This window comes from Tachypleus tridentatus, chromosome 10, assembly GCF_004210375.1.
Source record: "Tachypleus tridentatus isolate NWPU-2018 chromosome 10, ASM421037v1, whole genome shotgun sequence".
Taxonomy (NCBI): domain Eukaryota; kingdom Metazoa; phylum Arthropoda; class Merostomata; order Xiphosura; family Limulidae; genus Tachypleus; species Tachypleus tridentatus.
In genome coordinates, this window is record NC_134834.1 from 80,470,708 (window position 1) to 80,495,632 (window position 24,925).

Consider the following 24,925-nt stretch of genomic DNA (forward strand, 5'->3'; position numbering starts at 1 on the left):
GTTACAGTTTTGAAGCTTTGTTTGTGTTATGAGGCGTCACAGTAATGATAATAATGACAAAAAACAGTAACTAATTACAAATTATACTAAACTACTATTTTAGGTACTAGCTATAACGATAGTGGATCTAATCATAATAGTCTTACAGATGGTTAAACTTATGTAGTCTACTAAACTAATGCCAACTCAAAAGTCTAAAAGCAATAAAACGACACTCGTAGAAGAAAAGTGTGATTTTCAATTTTTGTTCTGCTGTCTCAGTTTCCTCTGTTTACTACCTTCATGCTTCCCGCCAGTACAGCGGTAAGTCTGTGGATTTGGAGCGCTAAACTTAGGGGTTCGATTCCTCTCGGTAGGCTCAGCACATAATTCGATGTGACTTTGCTATAAGTAAAAAAGTACAAAACTAACTTCATTTTATTTTAACCTCTTATATTTGACTATTGCTTTTAATTTTTTAAATAACTTTTCTCAAATATTCCTATTTTTAATCTATTTTCTTGTCTAGTCAAACTATAAAATTTGTTTCAACATGAGTGGAAAATAAAATGATTGGTGGCCACATGCTACATTTTGACATGATCTACAATAACATATTTATGCTATCTTGGGAACTTCCTGAAATTTACCTCAATGATGAAACACCACTCATGTTGTCTAAATATACAATATACTTTACTGTAGAGTTTACCAAGATGACAAAATAATTAAAAAGTCACAATAATTTACGTCTGTCACACGTAACGGTTGTTTTCTTAGTCATGTGACATTCATAACGTATTTGTTGCTCAATAAACACGCCACTGCAATGAAGTGCTATTAGTTTCCCATTGTGTTTTTAATATGTTGGTATTAAAGAACGATAGATAAAAGTTCTGAATAATTCTTATAAAACAACATTGGAAATGTATGGTGACCAATCAAGGACCACCAGCAAAACCCACAATAAAGAACAACAACTGTCCTTCTACACCTGACCACCCCCAAATTTAACTTGAATCGCTATTTAAATACAAGATAAATTCAGAAGTAATATAAAGGTATTCTATGTAACACTTGTGTTATTAAAATACAATAAGTGTTAATGTATTTTTAGTTGGTTAGATGGCAACCAATTTTATGTATTTTAGTTGTCTAAAGATACACATTTTCATATAAAAGTCACTTTTAAGACAAACTTACCTGTGTTCATTAGCTTAAAAAAGCTTTAGATATTAGAGATACAAACTTTTATTAGAACATGAAATTACAAGTAGCATTATCTAGATTTTTTTCAAATAGTAAACACGTGTACACTTTATTATGTTACAATACAGTTAAATCAACGGAAACCTCCTCCATAAAGTATTTTACGACATAAAGTAAAGTTTGAAATGAAACATAATTTGAAAATATAAACATCGTCACAAACATCACTGCCTCTGAAGTATGTATATATATATATATATATATATATATAAGCTGGTGTTATGATCCCTGGTATTGGATGAACGATCTCGTTGGTGTTGGATAGTGTAGATATAGCGTGACTGGTTCGTTATTCTACACTATTCTTTGCATTCATTCATAACAATCTGACAAAATTTATAATCAGTATGTAACAAATTTTTTTTCTTGTTCCTCGCCGAAAAGTGCTATTTCCCAATTGCTTATGGCTAAAGTAAATGGAGAAGACATTTTTTTCTCTTCAAACTTTGCTTTTATGACCTGGGAGCGTATAACGAAAACATGGTGGGAGACAATATTTGGGGGCTGATACGTGAAAGTGATTTACAGTCGCAAATCTCGAAAAAACCACTCACTTCTGAACATTTTTGTATAACTTTAGTATAAATACATGTAAATCTTGATTCATATGTTGTTTTATTCAGACCTTTTGTAAATGAAAATGTGCAAATTTTCACGTTTTTAAACAGAAAATAGGTTAATTTTTAAATTTTATTCTCCAGGTCACAAAAGCAAAATATGAAAGGAATAATGAACTTTTACAACATAAGCAATTAAGAAATAATGCATACTATCCAAAAACAAAATTTGTGTTATATGGTGTAATCAGTATGGCAATGAAAAGAATAACATTCTCTTCAATGCAAGGAAGAGGATAAAACTTCCAGATTCCTGTGATTACTTCAAGGGTGCCAAAACTAAAATGCTTTTGTTATTGACAATAAATACTGTATCTGTGTTAGAGTTTTTTTACTGAACGTAGAGACAAAAAAGCGTGTATGAAACAATCACCTTATTTAAACAGTAATTTTATTATTTCCCAAATATGTTTAACAAATTGTCATTATATCAGTTTATACTTATAAGAATAATATATGGAGAACATAAAATTAAGTCTTCAACACTCGTATATCATCGATTTTCATCAATTCATTACTCAAGCTGGGATTTTGAAGGGAAAATGTGGATGGTCTTCCAGCCTAAAAGTAAAAAAGAACCATTTCTACCTCTGTTTAATAAACAATGAATAATCACTTTATTTCTAATGTTTCTTCTCTATCTAAATGTATAAAAGATTGTATTTCGTTTATTTTGTTTGAATTTCGTGTAAAGCTACACGACGGCTATCTGCGCTAGCCATCCCTAATTTAGCAGTATAAGATTAAAGGGAATACAGCTAGTCATCACCACCCACCACAAACTTTTCAACTACTCCTTTACCAAAGAATAGTGGGGTTGACCGTTACATTATAGTGCCTTCACGACCGAAAGGGCGAGCATGTTTGGTGTGACGGGGATACGAACCCACGACTCAGATTACGAGTCGAGCGCCCTAACCATCTGGCCATATCGGGCCTTTAAAATTCTTATTTGTGTCAAAATGATAGACTGAAGAACATTATTCCAAGTTCTATCACTCTAAGCTATTTATTAATTTATATCTAGATATACATCTTTATTAAGTAACTAAGTCAAATAACATTTGAAATCTAAAATAATTAAGTTAAACTTATTATTTCAATATATTTAAGAAATATAGATTGAAGCTGAATACATAAAAACTTACCCATCATATTTAAATAATCTAATATTCTTATCCAAGGCATTTATCTGATTTACTTCTTCTTCAGACAAGTTGAAATCAAAGATCTATGTAATGGTAAAATATAAAACAACAACAAATAAACGTTCACAATAATAAAATAATATGATCCAAAATAATACAAATGAAACACATTACAATATTAATTGTATATTTTACTGAGCCCTCACATCCAAGAAGAAAAAAACTTACCTCGAAGTTTTCTTTGATCCTTATTGGTTTTGAACTTTTTGGAATAACTATAATTCCTCGCTGAATCAACCATCGCAACAAGATCTAGAATAATAGAAATAATTTCATGTAAATTAAAACTATAAAGGTGTATAGTTAACCCCGTGGTGGGCAGAACAGAGGTAGTTCTTGCGTAACTTTGTGCTTAATTCCAAACAAACAAGTGTACAGAAACCTAAATCACAAAAATATAAAATGAAAAAAATTCTAACACAGACTGAAAAGCAAAAGTACTGGGACAACACACTGATGATATCAATGCCCCCATTCCTATTGATGAAATTTTCGAGTATTATGTAGAATTTATGTAAGCAACTGTAACAGACAACCAATTTAAGTCAAAATGCCATGAGGAAAACAGCTTGGTGACGTTTAAAGAGGATGGATGTGTTCTGTTCTGCCTACCATGGGTTTCGAAACATGGATTCTAGTGTTGTAAGTCCGTAGACGTGCCTTTGTTCCACAAGAGGAGGGGCAGAAAGATAAATGAACGCCACATTAGAAGTTGGAGTTCTGAAATATTTTATTCTGGTTTTACCTATCCAAGCTCATTAGGGTAATATGCTGTAAAAATGTAAGACCCCTGGATATACTAACCCATAAGACCAGTCAAAAAGCCCACCTAAAACACATCTCAAATCTTTGTGAACTGAAAGAAGTTTGTAAAATGAAACAAGCTGCTTATTCAAACAGTCATTTGGTATTTCATTAAGGTTGCAGAATTCTAAATCACCATTACACTGTGCACTAGCAACTCTATGGTACTGGAATTGCTGAATGTTACATCTTCAACATGGAAAAACATTTTCTTGTAGATTTGAAACTCAAGACTTTTAGCTGATTTCAGGAAAGGAGCCAGCACTCTTGCTTGCAGTCATGGCTTCTTTACAGTGGTAGACACTTTTTTTTGTTTTTTTTTTAATTTTCCACTCAAGACTATGAACAAATTCATTAAGCAAAGTTGTTACGATACAGCATTGCTAAAATTACATTGCACTTTGCTGTTTGTCAAATCTCTGTGATTTTTTACAAGTAAATTAAAGCTTGAATTCTGAAGTAAAGAACACTTTGTGTTGTGCAGCACCGTTTCCTTCCAGCTTTTTCTGCACAGTCAAAACCGACTCAAACTTTTATTACAGAAACACAAGCCCACATGCAATCTCTGTTACTGTTGATGGTTGGGAAAGATCTCTTTAACCCTTAAGCAGCGATTATGTTAAAGGTAGCAGCATCATTTGATGACACCTTCCGTTTAAGGGTTAATATCACACATCATTTTGTTCAAGGCATCCTTCCTTTCAAGAGAACCAACAGTAGTGCTTAACGTATCTATCATTATATTGTTCAAAAATATCAAAGGTGTCATGGTACTTACTCAATGATTAACACATGAGTCACACAATGAGAACCTACATCCTCAGAATTAAAGTTGATATTGTGGTTTACCTGAGCTGGAGTTTTCTGGTTCCTTTCAGCAATGGCTTGAATAGAAGTATCTTTCAAGAGGTTTGGTAAATCAGCATCTCTGCTCAAAGAAGAAAAAAGAACGTTTATAGCATGTAGCAGTGACTTATTAAAGGGGATATCTCCTTTTAATATTTTATATTATATTTTAGAAAATGTGCTATTACATATTAATAAATACATTTCCCAAAATAAGACATATTTTTAAAACAATATAAAAAAGGGAGTAACTAACCACCCACCCTAAATCAGCTACTATGTAGGTAGAGTAATTAACTATTTCTTAATGCTAGTTAAATTGTTTGTTTGTTTGTGAACTTCCCACAAAGCTACTCATGGACTATATGTGCTAGCCGTCCCTAATTTAGTAGTGTAAGACTAGAGGAAGGCAACTAGTCATCACCACCTACCGCCAACTCTTACGTTTCTCTTTTACCAACGAATAGTGGGATTAACTGTCACTTTATAACGCCATCATGGCTGAAAGGGCGAGCATGTTTGGTCAGACAAGGATTTGAACCCGCTACCTTCAGATTACGAGTCAAGTGACTAAACCACCTGGCCATATCGGACCGCTCGTGAAATAGCTGAACAAATCTGAATAAACGTTTTTAAAAAAATAACATGATTAAGTTAATGAAGAATTTGCATAAACTCAACTGAAAACGCTTACCCATCCTTGATATCTTTTTTAGACAGTGAGGTATACCTTCCACAAGTATTTCATCAAGAAATTTTATGCAACGTAAAACAAAATTAAATTTCTTTGCTTATGATAATTTATTTGTGCTCAATACTTACATTCCAAAATTTTCTTTCAAAAATCTAGATAGACTAGGGTTGCCAAGTGGACCGTAGGCAGTAAAGGTGATGTTAAGTTCTTTGCACAATTCAAATAACTTGACTTGAGGTAAATAAGCATGACATTCAACCTAAAATGGTGTAAACAACACATAGTTTTAACATTAGATTTAAAGATTATAAAAGAAAAAAGTACAATAACATATATTACAAACATAATTATATACCTAAATCAAGATATAAAATGTAATTACCTGTAACACCCATGGTAAGAAGATGTGTAGTACACCATACAAACAGTCAGCAAATTGCCAATTCAAATGTACAAGAAACATATATATATATATATGTATACAACTCAATGCAATACATTAATTAATTGTTAATAGGCGATTAAAATGAACACTAAAAAGTAGTAATTAATTTAATATAAACAAGAAACAGCACAATAAAATTCAAATTGAAAAGCCACACTTGAACTGCCATTCCATACTGTTCTCTTTATTTCATAATAAATAATGCCTCTGGTCGTAGCAAACAAATACATTGCGGATATTCTATATATCAGGCAAGATCCATATAAAGATGGAAAACATGCTGGGAACTAAAGAGAATCAGATAAGAGTTAGCAGTACTTGAATCCACAACCTCTCAACTCCAACTGCATTTCGCTGTCTGCAAGCAGTTGTGGGAAGGTATTAACCCTTAATGTTTAGAAATAGAAAAAAGCTTTAATGTGTATTTAAACCAACACAATAAAAGCGATACAAAATCCTACAAAGTGAAACTCCCAACCTTCACACATTTAACTAATGTTATAAATAATATAATATTCTTACAGTAGAACAATGCCACCCTTAATCTTTACAGAATATCCAACCTACACCCTTTTATCTTATGGTAACCAAAATAAGAGACCCTTTCCATTCAAACATACACCTGGAGAAGTGAGACAAGCCTAGCTACCTGACGCTCGTCTTTCCGCCACGGTATATTGAACTAATTTACTTAAAATTATTCAAATTACTGGCAGATAATGCGATTAAAATTAATTCTTTAAAAATATTTAATCATCGGGGTACTCTAAGATTGAGCAATCTGCCTTCACCCCACAAGAGGATTGGGAACTGGTACGGAGTTACAAACTAAAGTGGTTTATGACGTATAATATACACATGGCTGATAACTACAGGCTAATAATTACATACGACTGAGCTCTAAACATTAATAAACGGCCGAACTCAGATATATTGTCTTTCATGGCGGCGGATATCTATTAAATCCAATACCAAGAACTTGTTGTGGAGGAAGGTGAACGGGAGTACCCCAAAACACACTTTCACTGCTAAAGCGCCAATCCATTACTAGTGCCCAGCTAATTTGAAGGTTTAAGATGTACATAGAAAGAGTGATAGGCGAGGTTGTAGGTTACTTCTTGTACTATGGCCCGGCGTGCGACTCGTAAACTGAGGGGCGCGGGTTCGCATCCCCTTCGCGCCAAACATGCTCGCCCTTTCAGCCGTGGAAGCGTTATAATGTAATGGTCAATCCCACTTTTCGTTGGTAAAAGAGTAGCGCCAGAGTTGGCGGTGGGTGGTGATGACTAGCTGCCTTCTCCCTAGTCTTACACTGCTAAATTAGGGACGGCTAGCACAGATAGCCCTCGAGTAGCTTTGTGCGAAATTCAAAACAAACAAACTTTTTGTAGTGAGGAATCTCTCATTCTGCAGCTGTTACTTAGGAAGAGGAATGTACCGATTGGGTCGAATCTTCTGGGTCTTTGACAGGTGAACGATAAATGAGGAAGGACATAAGGAGAGACTTGTCTATTTGGTCTTACACCAGAGTGGAAGGATTACTGGAGATGTCTGCGTATAAGCGTCAAGGGTGTTTGATGCAAAGTGTGTGGTTTCTAGAATGAAAGGTATTGTAATTCGTGCAGGTATATGGTTTGTTGTAATTTGTTGATTGTGGTAACAGGTCGGATCTGGTTATCTGTTAGCAAAGGATTTGACTTGCTTTTTTCTTTTTAGTGTCGATGTTTGTGTTCTCTTGTCATTAATGATTATTGGTGCTAATATTTGCAGTTAGTACTCGGCATCCAGCACTTATCAGTAGCAGTACTTGTTTATAATATGTCATATGCTGAGAATAATATCTGTTATCATATGCTTCATCTCTCCTGCTATTTCAACTTCACTTTTCACAAAATTATAAATCCTGAAGTGGCAGTTTTGAGTTCATACTTCGGTCAACAAGTTAATCTTACCATGGAAATCGGCAATAGTACGAAATATGGGAAACTTGTGACTCTTCTGCTCTTGAGAAAATAGTGAATGGGCCTATATGATTGATTGCACGTTAGGTAGGTGCGTATGCAATTAACCCTTAGCCCAAACTGCGCATGGCAAGACGTTCTGGTGAGTTACATCCACAGTTTAATTAAACTGCTTATTTATCGTTATATACAAACACATTTGACATTAAACTATATATAATAAATCATATTTATATGTTAAATAAGTTTTAATTTTATAAAGAAATATTTTAAAACAACCTTAAATTAGATATTTGTTTGGGAGCCATCTCTTATTTTGTATTTTGTTTCATCATCACACTAGAAAACTACGAAATGAAAGATAAAATAGCCTTTGCAATTCGTCATCGAAATCATGAAGCTCTATTTTTATATTCTTCAATCTTATGGGGCTAAAGAACAATCACTGAAACTTCGGAAACTACATTCCATGTCTCCTTCTGACATTTTCCAATTTACAGTTTGGTAACAGATTTTTCCTGGAACGGTATTCAAATAAATTTATAGATTTCAACTAATTCATTGCCACAGTTGTCATGCTACTTGGTTTTACAGATAATTGACAATTTGGTTTCATGTGAAAGAAACAATTCCCGCGAGAATACTCTGAAAAGAAGAGCTGAACTGCTAATTACTCATGTAACATGAGTCATGACTTTTGAATATCAGCAACACGATACTACCAGTACCACTGCAAACTCTGATCAATACTGTCTGGACCTGTTGATTCCTTGCAGTTGTTTGTTCTAAGTAGATGGATCGAGTTTCATGGTTGGCAGTGGATGTTAGTGGGGCTGGGGAAGGATTGATATTGGATACGGTTGGGGCTTAGCTAGGCTTGTGAGTATATTTTGTGCTTCAAAATGAAAGTAGCCGAAAAAAAGTCTTGTATTAAGATGTAGTCTGCAGTCTGTTGGGAAGTTGTTAGAATTTTGATGGAGTGAGCTGGTAGTCCTGATTTCTTGAACGTTATTCGGTGGAAAGCGTAAGCCATAGAACGGGTGGGTGGCTGACTTCAGGACTATGAGAATTTCATCAGTCGAAAAAGATTAGTAGAAGTTTTTTAAGAAGATCGTATTAAAGATCTGAATGCTTTTGAATGGTTGGGAGATTAGAGTTCCAAGGTCAGCAGGGACGTTCGAAGATTTCCAGCGTCTTTGGTTGCAGGAGGATGTTCTCTTTACACAGTCTTGTATTAAACTCTGGGGTAACTTTAATTCGGTGTTTGTACATGCAGATAAAATAAACACTAGCAGAGGGAAAGTAGTCGCGACTTAGTCCATTGATTATGACAAGCGGCTTTGGGTTAAGGGAAGGGAAGCTTACAAGAGAGAGAGGTAAAATAACATACGTCTTACTGGTTCTGTGACTAGGAAAAGAATGAACTTTCCTAAAAGTGACAAATTAAGTGGTAAAATAAAGTAGCTAACATCCTGTAAATTTTCCACAATGGATTCTCTGTGAACAATAACTTAACCCTTAATGTGGTTTCATATTTATTATAAAACGCAAAAGCTCTAATTAGCCAGTCCACACAACCATTATCTTCAGTTTATTCTTCAATAAATTAGCATTATGTATAAACAATTATTACAAACTGTTCAAATATTTTGAATTATGATGTAATTATCTTTCTTAACAATACAGAATAAACAATGCTGTCAGAGATGAATAAACCAAGGATAAGTTTTGTTTGGTTTCTTTTGAATTTCACGTAAAGCTATACGAGGGCTAGCTGCGCTAGCTGTTCATAATTTAGCAGCGAAAGATTAGAGGAAAGGTGACTTGTCACCACCATCCAATGTCAACTCTTGAGATACTCTTTTATCAACAAATATTGGTAACTACTGTCACATTACAATGCCCCTACGAGCATGTATGGTGTAACAGCGATTCGAACTCGTGATCCTCACATTGAGAGTCAAGTGCCATAATCATTTGGCCATACCAGGTCTACGAAGAATGGTTCAATTTACTTTCTTTATTAAAAACAATCAACTGTATCTTGTCTCTTGCTAGAATCCAAATCTTTCTTAATGTCTTATCGATGGTTTGCAACGATCTCGTATTTTGTTATTATTTAGTTACTGGCCACGCGCTGAAGTTATATAATGTAAAACATCAACGTTAATAGACTAAATTTAAACGGTTTTAAATGTTTAAACCTTTTTAGTCAAATATCTGAAGTTACTGGTTAATATGCTTTAATCACACTTATAGTTTCTGAGGTTTGGAGTACACCAAATGTGGCAAACCAATAATATGTACTGTCTCTTGGCACGGTCCTGGCATGGCCAGGTGGTTAAGGCACTCGACTCGTAATCCGAGGGTTGCGAGTTCGAATAAATGTGGAGAGGATCATATCAACACTACATAACAAGCCATTCTAATGATAAAGTTCTTTATTTCACATCAAGAAAGTCAACAACCTTTTTAGTCAACCTTTTAGTCTTTATGGTATCAACACCGTTGAAGCCATCGGCATTCCACTAATAGTTGTACCACTAGCCCCAACTGCTTAAGATATATTAGGCTTAGTCATTGCTTTTCTAATCTTTTACATCACTCTTATACGACTTCCAAATACAGTGAAATATAAGAGCTAACCATGACCTCATATCTTTTCATGTATTCAGATAGAAAATAAACATGTGCCACTTAAACTTTTTAATACTCTCGTGATGATTGTAAAACAATAAAGGAATCCATTTTGCAACACCTGATAATAATAATAAAAATATCAAGGAAACAGTTGCCCAGCTCCTCAGACTTCAACAACCAGCTACGCAAACAGCTACATTTTCTATCACAATTTGAACTTAAAAACAACAATCGTAAATAACATGCAAGCACAAAAACGATATATAAACCACCAAACCCATTTAATTTCTTTAAGAAAATTCAAATATTCCACTAAAAAACTCAAATGTACAGCCCCAGGTCAAAATGGCGTTAACAACAAAATGTTGTTAAAACCAGTCCGATCCAATTTTACGACACCTGACCACAACATACACCCTTTCTTTCACCACAGGCTGCTACTCATTTATATAGAAAACTCCAGTCATCAAAGTAACACCCAAAATAAATCAGCTGATCTTCATCTACAGATCCATATGCCTCACCAATCCCTTTTATGGAAAAATCATATCCAAAAGGCTTTTATACTCCCTTAAATCCAATGACCAACTAAACAACATACAAAACGCCAGTCACAGAAAAAAGGATAAAGACAGACTACTTAGTTCGCCTTGTCAAATCTGTTTACCGCGACTTCAGGCCCGGCATGGCCAAATGGTTAAGGCCCTGGACTTGTAATCTGAAGGTCGCGAGTTCAAATTTCCATTACAAGAAACATGCTTGTCCTTTCAGCTGTAAGATGTATATAATGTGACGGTAAATCCCACTATTCTTTGGCAAAAGAGTAGCTTAAGAGTTGTCGGTGTGTGGTGATAACTAGCTGCCTTTCCTCTAGTCTTACACTGCAAAAGTAGGAACAGCTAGGACAAATAGCCTTCGTGAAGCTTTGCGCGAAATTCAAAAATAAACAAACCAAGGCTTCAATAGAAAACATCCAACTATAACCACATTCCTCAACTTTAAACAAGCTTTAATAGAGTTTCGCATCATACCATCCGATTTAAACTATGCAACAACAATATTCCTACACCGATTACCACGTATATATCTAGCTTTTTTTCTTATAACAACAGCATCAGTTAATATCGATAGTTTAATCTCCCGTTGTTTTCTGCTTACAGCAGATGTACCACGAGGCTCAGTTCTCAACCCTCTTCCCTCTGTAATATACGTTAAGGATATTCCGTTCTCAGGTCTCCCATTCATTCTCGCGTTACAGTTCGCCAATGACGTAGGAGTATGGAGCACCTGGACTCACGGTCAACCGCCTCCCAATTAAAATCACATCTCTTAAAAATTATATTAGGATGTAATCAATCGCGTGTTATCCTAAATCTCAAGCAAATATACTTTATAGAAACAGAGACAAACATCAAATAATACTCTACCTATATAACACTCTGATCTCACACTCTTACCCGGCACGGCCTGGTGGTTAAGGCACTCCACTCGTAATTCGAGGGTTCGAATTCCCGTCACACCAAACATGCTCACCCTCTCCGTTGTGGGGAAGTTATAAAGTTAGGTCAATCCCACCATTCGTTAGTAAAAAGAGTAGTCTAAAAGTTGGCGGAGGGTGGTGATGACTAGCTACAATGCTAAATTAGGGATGGCGAATTTCAAAACAAGCAAACTCGCACTTTTCGTCCACTAAATATCTGGGCATAACACCTGTAAAGAGACTTAGCTGGACCCACCACTTCAGCAATACATTAAAACTAGAAAGCAAAGGTATATCAATTCAACACGACATCGGCAGCATGAACAAAGAACGCAACAGTCATTCTGTCAAAGCCATTTATGACGTGCAATATAACTGACATAATATTTAATAACCTGCAAATTTAATAAATCATTTACCCCAATCGGCTTTACTCCTAAACATACATAAGACAATAACGTCTGAATTACAAAATATAACTATAATCTATTCCGTATTCATTTTTTTCAAGGGACTATAACTGAAGACTAACTTCCAGTTTCTTCTATCTCCTTCTACCATGAAACTCGATTTCTTGGTCTCTCTTGGTACAGAACGATCACCGACTGTCACTATCTATGAAGTCCTTCCACCCAGTTTAAGCATCTGCAACCATTCCTTCCTTCTGCGTGACGTCCTCTCTAAGACTTGTCTTTTAGATTTCCTAAATGCCTCGAAGAGGCATAATCAAGCTCGCTCAAACCAACCCGTCGAGATTACTAGCCCACTAACCTCCAGTTGCTAACACTTTCCAGGTAAAACCTCATAAACTACTTGAAACTTCGTCAAGATACCATCATATCAACCGTTAGCCTACTACCTCATCAAGCACCCAAATACTAAATTTTCATTTCGGGTCGAAAGAAACCCCATAGTTTCTGAGCACCCCTGATTATTTTTCAGGTCTCAAAGAGGTTGTTATGTTGTTTATATATATGTTGTATCGGTAAAAGTACCTGTAAATTGGCTGGTTTAATCCTCGCATTTTCATAGATACGTTTAATCTGTTCACTGTTGAAATTAGATAATCCAATTGCCTTGGTCATTCCTGCATCTACAGCATCTTCCATTCCCTGTAACAACAGACACGTTTGTGAACGTCTATACGACTCTTACACTAATATATTTTTTTACATAGCTACTTAAAGTACAAATAATGTATGTTTTTCTTATTATCTATCAACACTGAGTACCTGCAGTTAATCTTGTCTATGGATATATTATAACTTCTAACAAGATGTGAATTAACAAACAGATCAGTATTAGACACTTTTATGTTATGGCGTTTTGAAACGTATTTTATTCACACAGTTGTTATATATGTATGTTGTAATTTCAAGAGTGTGCAGTACTGGTGTTGCTAATTCGTTTTAAAAGATAAATCAATAGAATAAAATTAAGTTTCGTATAGAATAATTCCCTGTACCTTTATAACTCAGTGACACATGAAGAATCAAATGAGATTAAGCTTTATATTTATTTCTTTTTTATTCTCTGGCTGAATCCTGTTCTTTCATTTAATGTTTGTTATTGTATTCATTTATAAACATCGGTCACAATGTGAATAAACATTGTAAAATATTTTGCATCACACATACACTCCACCTCTTTTATGAAGCCTAATAATAATATTTGAGCACAGATCGCCCATTGTGTTACTTAGCGCTTAACTTCAAACTTATTATTTCAATTTGCCCTACCACAGAATTACTGAAAAAGGATGAAATTTCCTTAAACTGATATAATTACGTGTTAAATGGAAAGCTGAATAACATTACATAAAGAACTCACTCTGAATTTAGATGCAAAATGTTTACAGATGTAAAAAATTTTCATGTCAAACATAAGCATTTTAAACATTTTTTTCTTTCTAATATTCAAAGTTTTAAAAAGAATCTGTCTCTCTTTTATTACAGTAGATGTCACACACACAGAAAGAACAAATGTTCCACCCAGACCTGGGTGGTTAGGCATGTTTTCATTTTATTTTCATAATATTCGGGCAAATCTCAAGTTATGGAAAAATATGTACATTGCAAGACCAAAACTTAATTTTTCATTGCTATATGATTAACTGGATACTATATCAATTTATATAATGTTTATTTTATCGTTATGCTACACATTATGATTAATGTGAGCTGTACAAAGCACCTTAAATGTTCTTCTGTTTTCTTTGAGTGAGCAAGAAATAGATAAAAGAAAAAATATGGAAATAAAAGGACAAACATGCCAATTGTTTTGTGTAAGATTTCTTAAACGAACTCACATGCAACATTTCATAAAGAATAAAAATATTGCTTTTAAATTTTATTTTATTAAAATTAATGTAAAAGTGTGTTTGTGCGTGTTCTTATAGCAAATCCACGTCGGGGTATCTGCTGAATCCACCGAGGGGAATCGAATAATGTGAATGTCAAATATTCTATTTTGGCAAGTGCATCCAGCTTTTGTTTAATGTTACTTTCAATTAGAGCTTATTTCTAATGGAAAAAAAATATTTATTATATTCTTTAGTTACTTGTGCACTTTGTTATTTCTTTAAAAATTATAAGTTTAGACGTTTTAATCCATTAAGATCATGAGTTAATGTGGAACGAAATGTAAATAGAAAACAATTCATCTCCAAATGTTTTTATAATCCTATAGCCTGCTGAAAACTAGCCTGTAACGTTAAAGACTAATTATAATTTTTTATATTCATCATCATTTTAACCTATAAATTATTAACTCCATAACTCGTTAAAAGTCAGTGTTATCATAAAATAAAACTTAATAGTCATTTTTTGTCATGAAATTGTATGACAAAATCTGATAACCTGCTTTTGGAGAAGAAAAACCAAAATGGTATATAAATTGATTTTGAAATTTTAAAATTGTGTTAATATAGCACTTTAGAAAGACATACCATGGGTTTTCGGTGTTGTTGTTTTTAATATGGTATTATCTGAAATGTATCATTTATTGAAGAATCCCTTGTTATTTAGTGCACCTGTCCCATATTTCTACGCTTCCCCACAGTTCTAAAAAACGAGTTTTGATACCAGTGGTGGCCATAGCACAGATATCCCATTGTGTATGTTTGTGCTTCATTACGAATAAACAAACAAATCTGTAAATAAAACATTGTGGATAATATTTAAAGTATACACTAATAATATCTAATATGCCACTACTCTTTCTCACTTTCCAAGTGTCCACCAAGTCTGCCTCATAGTCTATAACCAGCTTTCCATCTTTCCTTGGGAATACTGCATCACCGTCTGTTGGCTAAGAAAGTAACGCAATATTGTGATCAGTATTTCAACATATCTTGAAGCAAAAAATAACTGTTTGCCAGATTTAGTCAAACACTCAATTTCAGACTTTCTACAACTATATGATAGTTTCTAAAGTTGTATGCACTCTTTGACCTTAAAGAGAATAAAATGGCTTTCCTATAAACTCTCATCCCATAGTTAAAAAGTAACTCACAAGTGGATATAAACACTTTAAAATGATAACGGCAAATGTAAAATTAAAATTATTTTAATATTTATATTTTGATGAAAAATAAACTCTTTAAATTACACATTTTTATTTTTCTGTATGGTATATAAATTGAACTGACACACTTATCATAAATATAAAATAAGAGTTATGAAAAGACTGCAAATATGGAATATCACTATTTTATTTTCATAAACGCCAATATTTTTTATCGATAAGATAGAAAAAAATATTTTATTTTTAAATTAAAACATTTAACATATATACTACAAATTAATACACAAATGTGGAGAGGGAACAGGAACTAATAAATAAGGCCGGTGAAAATATCTGTTACTGCAAAGGAATCCAATGAGCTAAGAATTGTTTATCAAAAAATAGCTGCTATTTACTTCAAAAATTTCAAATGGAAACAGAGGTCACTGTTGTGAAAAATAATTTGAAAGAATAGAATAGTACGATTGTTGAAAATAAACTTCAACTCATGAACTATAGATACTGTATTTTGGAGATTCAGTTTCTTATGCGCATCCATTTGCACACGAGATCTATACAGATTATTCGTAAAGGATTATCTTCAGACAATGATAAACTCCTTCTAAGATATTTCGAATAATGAAATTTAATAAAGTGTTAAAAACGTTGTGCAATTTACAAAAATCAAACTTTTGAAACATTAACAACAACTGTATGTAACAAAGCATCTTATATTAAATTATTTATTAAAGTGTACAATAATTCAGGATATATTAAGTTAAGAAAGTATTCACTGAATATTAATATATTTTATCTTTGTAACGAAACAACAGTTCACGTTTTTAGAAACTCACCACAACACTGAGAGGAGAATGTACCAGATACAAGTCGACATAACTCAGTTGAAGATCATCTAACGACTGTTGAAGATAGTGAAGAACTTTATCTCGATGATGCCCTCCATTTGGCAGCTGGAATTAAATAGAAGTATCTATATCATGATTAAGTTAGAAGAAAAGAACAAAATTCTGCCAAAATTGACATGTTTAAACTAATGCTGAGACGCAACTTATTGTAATGTAATGTCTTACGAAGCTATATTGGGAGAATTTTACACTTGACCATTGCATCAGAGTGACTGTATGTGACAGAATCATCCACCAACTCTTGAAATATTAAAAAAGGTTTAGTGACATGGTGGACGAATCCCTCCATCTCTAGTTATAGGTTTTGTAAATAACAGGTAAAATATCGTTGCAACGTTTTCTATGATTATGTCGGTTATTTTGAATCACAAAATCATAAAAAAACAATTTATATTTTGAAACATTTTTCTTTGAGTTACATACACTTTGACTGCTGCTGGAGGTCTAAGCTCACAAAAAACATTTAAACTGGAGCTCCAAGATATACATCTAATTTGATTAGGTTTTATGCAGTTACTTAATATAAGAGTATATTCTGTAAACCATATTACTGATTCTTCTCAGATGTATAATCCTTCTCAACGTCTACCTAGCTTTGAAAATTGCTCGATCTTGCAATATGAAATATTTAGCCACTCTATGCCACTTTGATGAAATCCAATCTTATCAGAGGTAATACCAAGCGACTTTTCACTTTTCAGCTGGTTTAAGTCTTTCACACCTGAATTCATCTATGATTTTTTCTATTCTTCAAATTCATGAAAGCCCATCTAACCATTAATTATTTAGGATATGCCAGTGTTTGATTCCACTTTATCGCAATTACTTGATGCAGATTTATTTCTAATAACTCCTGGTATTATTATTTCACTTCTTGGTGGTATAAAGACTGCTCTCTTTCTCACTTCTTGTTCATCCTATATTGAGATAATTGCTTTGTAGTGCACATGGATTTCCTGGCAACAACTGTGAAGATACTTGGAGCTATCATAACTTTGCAGCTATGTCTCCACAATAAATCAGTAGTCACTACGTCAGTTACAATGTACCATGACGTATGGAAACATTTCCTGCAGTAAAGGTAACTATTATCTTTCTGTTACTTTACTTTCACGTACTCTTGGCATCACTCCCTCTTTCCTTTATATCTGGATTCAATTTCTTAACTTTCATTAGCAAACTATGACTAACGATTATATTCATTCAATATACCACAAAATGTTAGACTTGTAAACCTACAGACACGTGAAACGTTTTCCTAAAACTATAAATTTCTTATATTTCTTGTGTTAGACAAAGTATTTCTTGTTAAACATTGCTCCACAAATTCCGCTAATTCTTGTTCACCTCATGTGTGGTCAGCTCTTTATTGTTCCTTTGATATAGTTGAACTCTGTATCCTTGGTTGAATTACAGATGTTGATTCCATACAATATCGGCTGTAATGGCCATGTTCCCCACTCTACAACACTTCCCGCTTTCTGGGTGGTGCTCTTGTTTCATACATGCAGGTGTCTGCAGTTCTTAACAATATGTAATTTCGTGTTATTTTTGTTGAAATATCTATTTCCTTGTAGTTTATTTCCTTCATTCTGTGCAACCAGTTATCTAAACAATACTTTAAGTTTTCCAAACTATCACGAGTGAAAGCTGATATGCCAATAGTGCTCGAAATTATTACATTGTATGTTATATGATGTATTTAGTTGTTTATCTGCAACAGTAAATAATTCAAGTTACATTGCCAATTGAGAGCTTTCATTAATGACGTACACCTGCTTTTTCTATTCACATCTCTCAACACACCTATAAGTTGATCAATTTCCATCAAATCTGTCAATACATGTGGAACTTCCAAGAACGATAAATGCTCATCGTTCCTTTATAGGATATTCTTGAATTTTACTACCTTTTTCAGGATTGTCACTCCAAACCTGTTACATGAGAAAACTTCCAGTGTTTTATAGTTCCCATAGTTCTCACCTGGAAAAAAATACTTAATGTTGTTAAAGATAGACATTTTAAATTGGCAGTAAGATGAAAACCTTTTTTCCACAATTCTTCCAATACCTTCTGAAAATTATTTTTAGCTGAGCCTGACATGTCTCTTGTGTTACTTTTCTGCTATAATCTGGTGGTTTCTCGATTGGGCAATGAAGCTGAAATAGCAAGTTTTGTAAATTTATCTGTTACTGACAGCACTAGAGTAGACCAGGAAGATACTGATAGATCAAATATGTTCTCCTATTCCATATCTGATGGACAGCTACAGAAATAGGAGTAGCTGGTTTGATTTTTGCATTCACCAGTTCGTCATTAAAATACGTCATTGATGTTATTTTCTACTTTGTTCACCATGCTGTTATAGTCTTTCTGCACATAATAGATTTTTTATTCACAACCCTTATTTAATCTCTATGGACATATTCACTGATCTTAGTTTCAATTGGAACTTTTTTTTAAATCATTCTTGAAATATTACATCTTTCATTTACTTCCTCTCTTAAGTTATTTCTTACCTTTTGATCTTTTAATTTTTTATAAATTTCTTCTTCTCATTAAAGTTTTCGTCTACTATCTTCCTTATCTTCATTTTCTGCAGTCACTTCCATCAAAGTTCTGATTTCGATCTGCATCGGATTCTCATCTTAAATTTCAATCAAAGCTCTAATGTATTTTCACCAAAATAATCCCAATTGTTGCATCAGTGTTGTATCTTATTTCATCTTTGAGTATAATGTTTGAGATTATTTGGTAAATATAATGCAACATCAAATTTTAATGATGATAAATGAACTTATTCCTTCGTTAACGTTTGCTACAGACTATATTTATCCTCACTTTATTTTTAGGCCAAAATTGACCTATATGGTTTTATTTTAAAAATTCCGAGGCTGATGGTAAAGCCCCCTCTACCTCCAGTGGCATGACAACGGATTTAAAGCTAGTAACCATGTTTCGATATTTGAGGTGAGCACAGCACAGATTGCCCACTGTGTAGCTTTATTCTTAGTTATAAACAAACAAACTACTTGTAAATCTAATAAATTGATTTACTGTGACAAATGAACAAACACATAACACACTGAGTAACTGAACAGCACTATCACTGAATACACTGAACTCACATAATCAATCAACGATTATTCATCTTTATATCATACTCTTATGTCGAAATATACTTTGAATTTTCTTTATGATTAAATCACAATTAGCTCCCTCTATAAAACATCAAAGTTAATTTTTTTGAAACAGAAGTTTCAAACTATCCAGGGCATTAAAATACATTAATTTTGTTTACGTATTTTTTCACTATATATATTAACTGATGATACATTCATTCCATGTTACTGTTAGTTTGTATTTTAATTTCGCTCAAAGCTACACGAGGGCTATCTGTGCTAGCCGTCCTACTTTTGCGTTGTAAGACTAGAGGGAAGGCAGCCAGTCATCACCACCCAACGCCAAGTGTTGGGACACTATTTTAACAACAAATACTTGTATTGACCGTGAAATTATAACACCCCCACGGCTGAGAGAGAGAAATAGAGTATCTTTGGTGTGATGGGGATTCGAACTCCCGATCCTCAGATTACGAGTCAAGCGCCTTTTCCACCTGGCCATGCCGGGCGTTGTTAGTGTTTGATATCAGTTAATAAGTTAGCAAAGAATGTCAACCCTTTTTTTATAAATAAATTAAAATAAATACACTTTACAAGTATATATTAGTATTGCTATCAAAATACAAAAAATAAACTTTACAATTAGGTATTGTAGATAAACAAATGTATTTATTTATTTTTCTAGAACACGAACTCTGTGAAACTAAACGAAATAAGAGGATAATATTAACTTTACCTTAGACACAACGAAAATGTCTTCTCGTCTCAACTTTCCAGCATCAATTACCATTTTTAAAGCATTTCCAATATCTTTTTCGTTCATGTAGGCCCAAGCAGTGTCAATATGACGATATCCATATTCAATCGCGGTTTTAACTGCTGCTTCTAATTCACCAGCTTTAGCCTAACAATTAAAAAAACAATATTGAAAAATTACATTTTATAACTGTACACATATTACTCGACAATCATTCGGGTTCTTCTATACCAGTTGTATTAAAGAACATTAGAAAACACTAGATAAAAACAAAATACCGTCCAAACTTATCCTCTATTACTATAATTACAAATACATCATCACCTGAAATGTACCCAAGCCAATAAGGGGCATGTGAGCTCCGTTATTAAGTTTAACATAGTGTGGAAACGATGCCATTTTACACGCCACGCTCACATGCAATGAAAAACTACCACGTCGTATCTACTTACATTTGGTTTATATATGGCCATGAATAGTGATAACTGCTGCGTCATTTATATCGTAGACGTAACTTAACCAGATAAATTTTTTTAATAATTAAAGAAAGTGCTCTATTCGGTACAACTTAAATCTTTTTATTACTGATAGCTGTTGAATCTGATAGTGCTAGGTTAACCTGATATATAATAGTAGCCATGAACATTAGACTCAGCACATGATGAAGAACTATAATTAGGCTCCTTGTTTACTTGAACCATCTAACGTCGTTCCAATATATAAACATTTTTAATAACTGAAACATAACTCACGGAAACTTTCTTTATCTACCTCTTACAAGAGATTATTCAACTTACTTTATATTACTTAAGTTTACTAACATATAAGATTCATCGTTTGTCATATCATGATATTTCGCTCCAACACAATTTAAATATTGTTATGAATGCCCTCAGTTTATTTGTTCTCGTTGCATACTGAGTTGTGTGATATACAGGAGGTGAACAAATAAGTGACCCCTTAAAAATGTTAGTTTCTTAGATCTTTTATTAGATAACAGAAAAATATTTAAAACTTCATGTTTGTAGAACATGCTCAAAGAGATCTGTTCAAATATGACCTTAAATCCTAATTTTAACACTGACATTTCTAAATACCTGAACTTTTTATGATTTTAGTTACATTTTATTGTAAAAGTGTTGTACACCTGCTGTAATTTTTTAGATCTTATTATTCTAATTAGCCTACAAAATGTTCAAACAGGTTTCACTACAATAATCGACGTAAAAATGAAACTCAAAATAACACAATCCAGGTTCACAAGTTAATATTTTGTCTTCATTCCATTAGATTTCAGTACTGCTTCATATCAACGTGACACGCTTTCAGAAAGTTTGTGTAGATATTCTTGAGTGATGGATTGCCATCCTTCTTTGAGTATTTCAAAAAGTCCATCTTTCGTGTTTTGTTTGTGATCTTTCATTAATTGGTTCAACTCAGCATATAAATTTTCAATCGGACTGATATCAGGTGATTATTCTGGTCATTCCGTAACATTAAAAACCTACTTTTAAGATATATTTTAATGACTTCACAATGCAGATAAACTTGTTTGATAAATTTAGAGGCTAACTGGAATACGATATGCAGCAGGTGCACAATACTTTTGTATGAAAACATTTAACTGAAATCATGTTATTCACGAAAGCTAGTGTTAAAATTAGTATGTGAGATCATATTTAAACATATCTTGTCGAATATGTTCTAGAAGCAAATAGTTTTACATAATTTTGTGTTATCTGATAAAAGATATAACATATTAACAATATTTCAAGGGGCCATATTTTTCCACCCTTGTAAATTAACAAAATTACTTATTTTACATTATTTATTATATCGCACTTACTCCCTCCCTTCTTGCGCTGTCTGAATTTAAGCTATAATTACGGTCTTGTACAGAAAATGAATTGAATTTAAAATGTCTCAATTCCGATTTCTGGGTACATTTAATTAAGAAAACATCTGTACATAGTGTACGTAACAACTTGAAAAATCAGACCCAAAAGTGCAGAACTGTAGACCAGTCTGGTGGTTGATCTTGTGACAGTTGTATAATTTTGAAAATATGTTAATCTGTTCCTGTTTGACATAACAGAGCATTATATACAATATTCTGTAAAGATATATCTCCCATGTCAAGAAGTAGATCACCAATAAACTTAATAGTTTTCGCCGTGATTTTCTCGACACAAATCTAAAAATGATAACTATGTATTACAGACTCAAAAAACAAAATATCGATAAAGTTGGAACTGATTGCGTATATGAAATAGAACATAACTTCAGAGGTTGGTATTTGTGATTATTTTTGGAAAAAAATGTGTAAGATCCCTTTCCGATGAAAAATATTCATTGACTCACTTAACAAACGTGTTCAGATCGAGGATTTAGAATCCCGGAAAAAAGTAACCCTTATACCCAGTGGCATTGGAAAACAAAAAAGTATGAATCAGCGAGGTTAAGAGAAGTAGTGTTTACCAAGATTAGGTTAGGTTATCAATCATACTTCCTGTTCAAATACTGTATACCTCGAGCAGCTGAAAAATAAAATGGCTACTCATATCATTTCATTAAGAGACAACTAGATAATTTATCTCGAACGAGTCTCCGAGTGATTATGTTACATATTACGATTTCAAATAAACTGAAGTTTGAATTTGAATTTAGAAGTTAATTGAACGTTAATATGTATTAAATTTATGTTATTTGCCAACAAAATTTACACACACAATTTTCTTTTTTTAACACAAATATATTTTAATATAGAAACAAAAACTTACAATTTATAATAAAAGTTATTAATATTTATCGCAAATGATTGTTTATATACAATAGTTTTACAAACTTACAAAGAATACTGAGTCTTCTATCTGGTCTGGAACTGAATACTTTATCGATGATCCATGTCCACGACGAGCAAATTGTTTTAATATAAGACATCTCGTCTCTGTTTAACTTCTGCCTTATCAAAACAACAGGGAGAAAATTTAAGGGAAGTTTTATCTCCTTTCATATTGAATTCAAAATTGTAAATTTTCTCATTTTCTGTCAAGAGAGTTAACATTATTGATAACCTAGTTATTAACAAGATCATAAGAAATCTAAAGCAATACAGAAATTTGAACGTCTAACAATAATTGAATAATTTGTTTGTTTGGGGTTTTAGTGCTATTTTGCCATGGATTTATTGGTGGTTATGCTGTGTAAATTATCGTTCTCGCATGTTTAACCAGAAGGTCCTAATCTTGTGTAGCTGAATTTTATTTATTTTAAAAATACCTTAAATGGTACTTATTACTTTTTTGGTACATTTTGACAAACTTTATCACTTTGTACATACACATTCTGATGTGGGGCTACAAGTGTTAGTTGCTCATATAGTATAAATCTGAAGATATAATAGCTTATGCCAGGAGAAAATTATCTCCTAAAAAAAATGAATATTTATTTTCTAAATGATAATGTATTTCTGTTATTTGGGTTGTTAAACTACTTCTTTTCTTGAAGAAACCAACAGTGTTTATGACGGTAGGAACTACTTGGGTGGTTAGCTAATTAACCTCTCATATGATGGGAGTCCAACATTCTTGTACAAAATTAAACAAAAACTAATGTTGTACCTTATATTATACCAGAATTAGCTTTAATAGCTTATAATGTAACAACAGCAACCAACTGTTTATATAAACTTTTAAATTATAAACACACTTCTGAACTCCTGAAACGACATTATGTAAATAATTCTTGCATTAAAATTTATACTCGTTAATCAGATATTGCTCCTAGTATATAAATATGGGTTTATGGAAATGCCTTTTATCTGAATCGTCCAACTGATCGAGATAATTATCATATTGCCTTTATCTAAATCGTCCTTCTGATCAAAATCAGTATCATAATACCTTTCATCTAAATCATCCTTCTGATCGACAGTTGGACTACTTTTCTGTCAGACAAAGGCTAGAAACAAGGGTGTAAATAACTCTTCTTGGTTTTACAATTACGAATTTGTGGGTCAACAATATTTCTGACATACTGTAACAGGAAAGGTGTAAGTTGTCATTATTTCAGTGTTTAATCACAAAATTTCTGATAGTGGGAATTGCCTGTCTGTAGCTGAGTACAAGAAACTTAAGGCAGAGAGGGAAGAGATAAAAAGAATTACAAAGGTTACACTAAAAATTTGTGAAGAATTTTAATACAGGGAAGGAGTGTGGAAGCTTCTGAAGAACAAGGAAAATAGGATTGTTGATCATAAGAATCTGAGACGTGCTCTAGTGGGTTTTCAGATGAAGAATCGTTGAACTTTGAAAAATAGGAATATCTTGATAGTAAAAAAATCAACAGTTAAGACCTTGTCTTAAACTATGATTGCCGCAACACTACTTTAAGTTTAAAAAAAATATCCTTTCCAGTGAATAATTTATGTCAGGAACGACGTAAGAGCACTACTTGTACTAAAAGATCTGTTACAAGTAAAACATTTAAACATTTCACAGGATGCAACCATTTGTTGAAACCTTGTTTAGCAACAGTCACACTAATGTCTCGTCTTTTCAGTTAAAGATAATGCAATGATTTGTTTCTGCAGCAAGATTGAAGTAAATGCGAGATGCCAATTGATTATGAAATTTTAAAAAAACAGAAAGTACTGGAAGTAATTCTAGGAAAGA

The 24,925-nt window shown here is 33.0% G+C and overlaps 2 protein-coding genes across 9 annotated transcripts in view; one reads left to right on the forward strand and one right to left on the reverse strand.

Annotated features, from left to right (window-relative positions):
• LOC143229683 (uncharacterized) overlaps window positions 1–24,925 on the forward strand; it is a 43,467-nt gene that overhangs the window by 357 nt on the left and 18,185 nt on the right. The window contains exons 2-3 of one of the 6 annotated variants that reach the window (XR_013015997.1): window positions 7,276–7,469; window positions 14,342–15,426. The exons of 1 other annotated variant lie outside the window; for it this stretch is intronic. The gene's annotated coding sequence lies outside the window, so the exon portion shown is untranslated. Of the gene's footprint in view, window positions 1–7,275; window positions 7,470–12,454; window positions 14,219–14,341; window positions 15,427–16,293; window positions 20,160–24,925 lie in introns of those variants that run through there. 4 more of the 6 variants (XR_013015996.1, XR_013015998.1, XR_013015994.1 and 1 more) reach the window with 4 other exon arrangements.
• LOC143229682 (1,5-anhydro-D-fructose reductase-like) lies at window positions 243–20,713 on the reverse strand. Of its 3 annotated transcripts, none has more exons than XM_076462370.1 (10): window positions 20,577–20,713; window positions 20,232–20,399; window positions 16,302–16,418; window positions 15,169–15,252; window positions 12,939–13,055; window positions 5,546–5,676; window positions 4,727–4,805; window positions 3,242–3,325; window positions 3,014–3,096; window positions 243–384 (listed from the first exon to the last, which is right to left on the reverse strand). In XM_076462370.1, exons 1-10 carry the CDS (start codon window positions 20,649–20,651, stop codon window positions 258–260), a joined length of 1,065 nt encoding a protein of 354 aa, XP_076318485.1. In that variant the 5' UTR covers window positions 20,652–20,713; the 3' UTR covers window positions 243–257. The 3 variants fall into 3 exon arrangements, with proteins under 3 accessions (XP_076318485.1, XP_076318487.1, XP_076318486.1); XM_076462371.1 differs by lacking the exon at window positions 243–384 and adding an exon at window positions 2,235–2,426; XM_076462372.1 differs by lacking the exons at window positions 4,727–4,805; window positions 5,546–5,676.

What these genes read in the sequence shown, in the direction of transcription:
- LOC143229682 (XM_076462370.1), bottom strand. Translation starts at nt 20,651, where the DNA reads ATGGCATCGTTTCCACACTATGTTAAACTTAATAACGGAGCTCACATG. An exon ending in TTAAACCAGCCAATTTACAG is followed by an intron (nt 5,677 to 12,938) that starts GTACTTTTACCG and finishes ACACCATTTTAG; the next exon opens with GTTGAATGTCATGCTTATTT. An exon ending in GGATCAAAGAAAACTTCGAG is followed by an intron (nt 3,097 to 3,241) that starts GTAAGTTTTTTT and finishes ACCATTACATAG; the next exon opens with ATCTTTGATTTCAACTTGTC.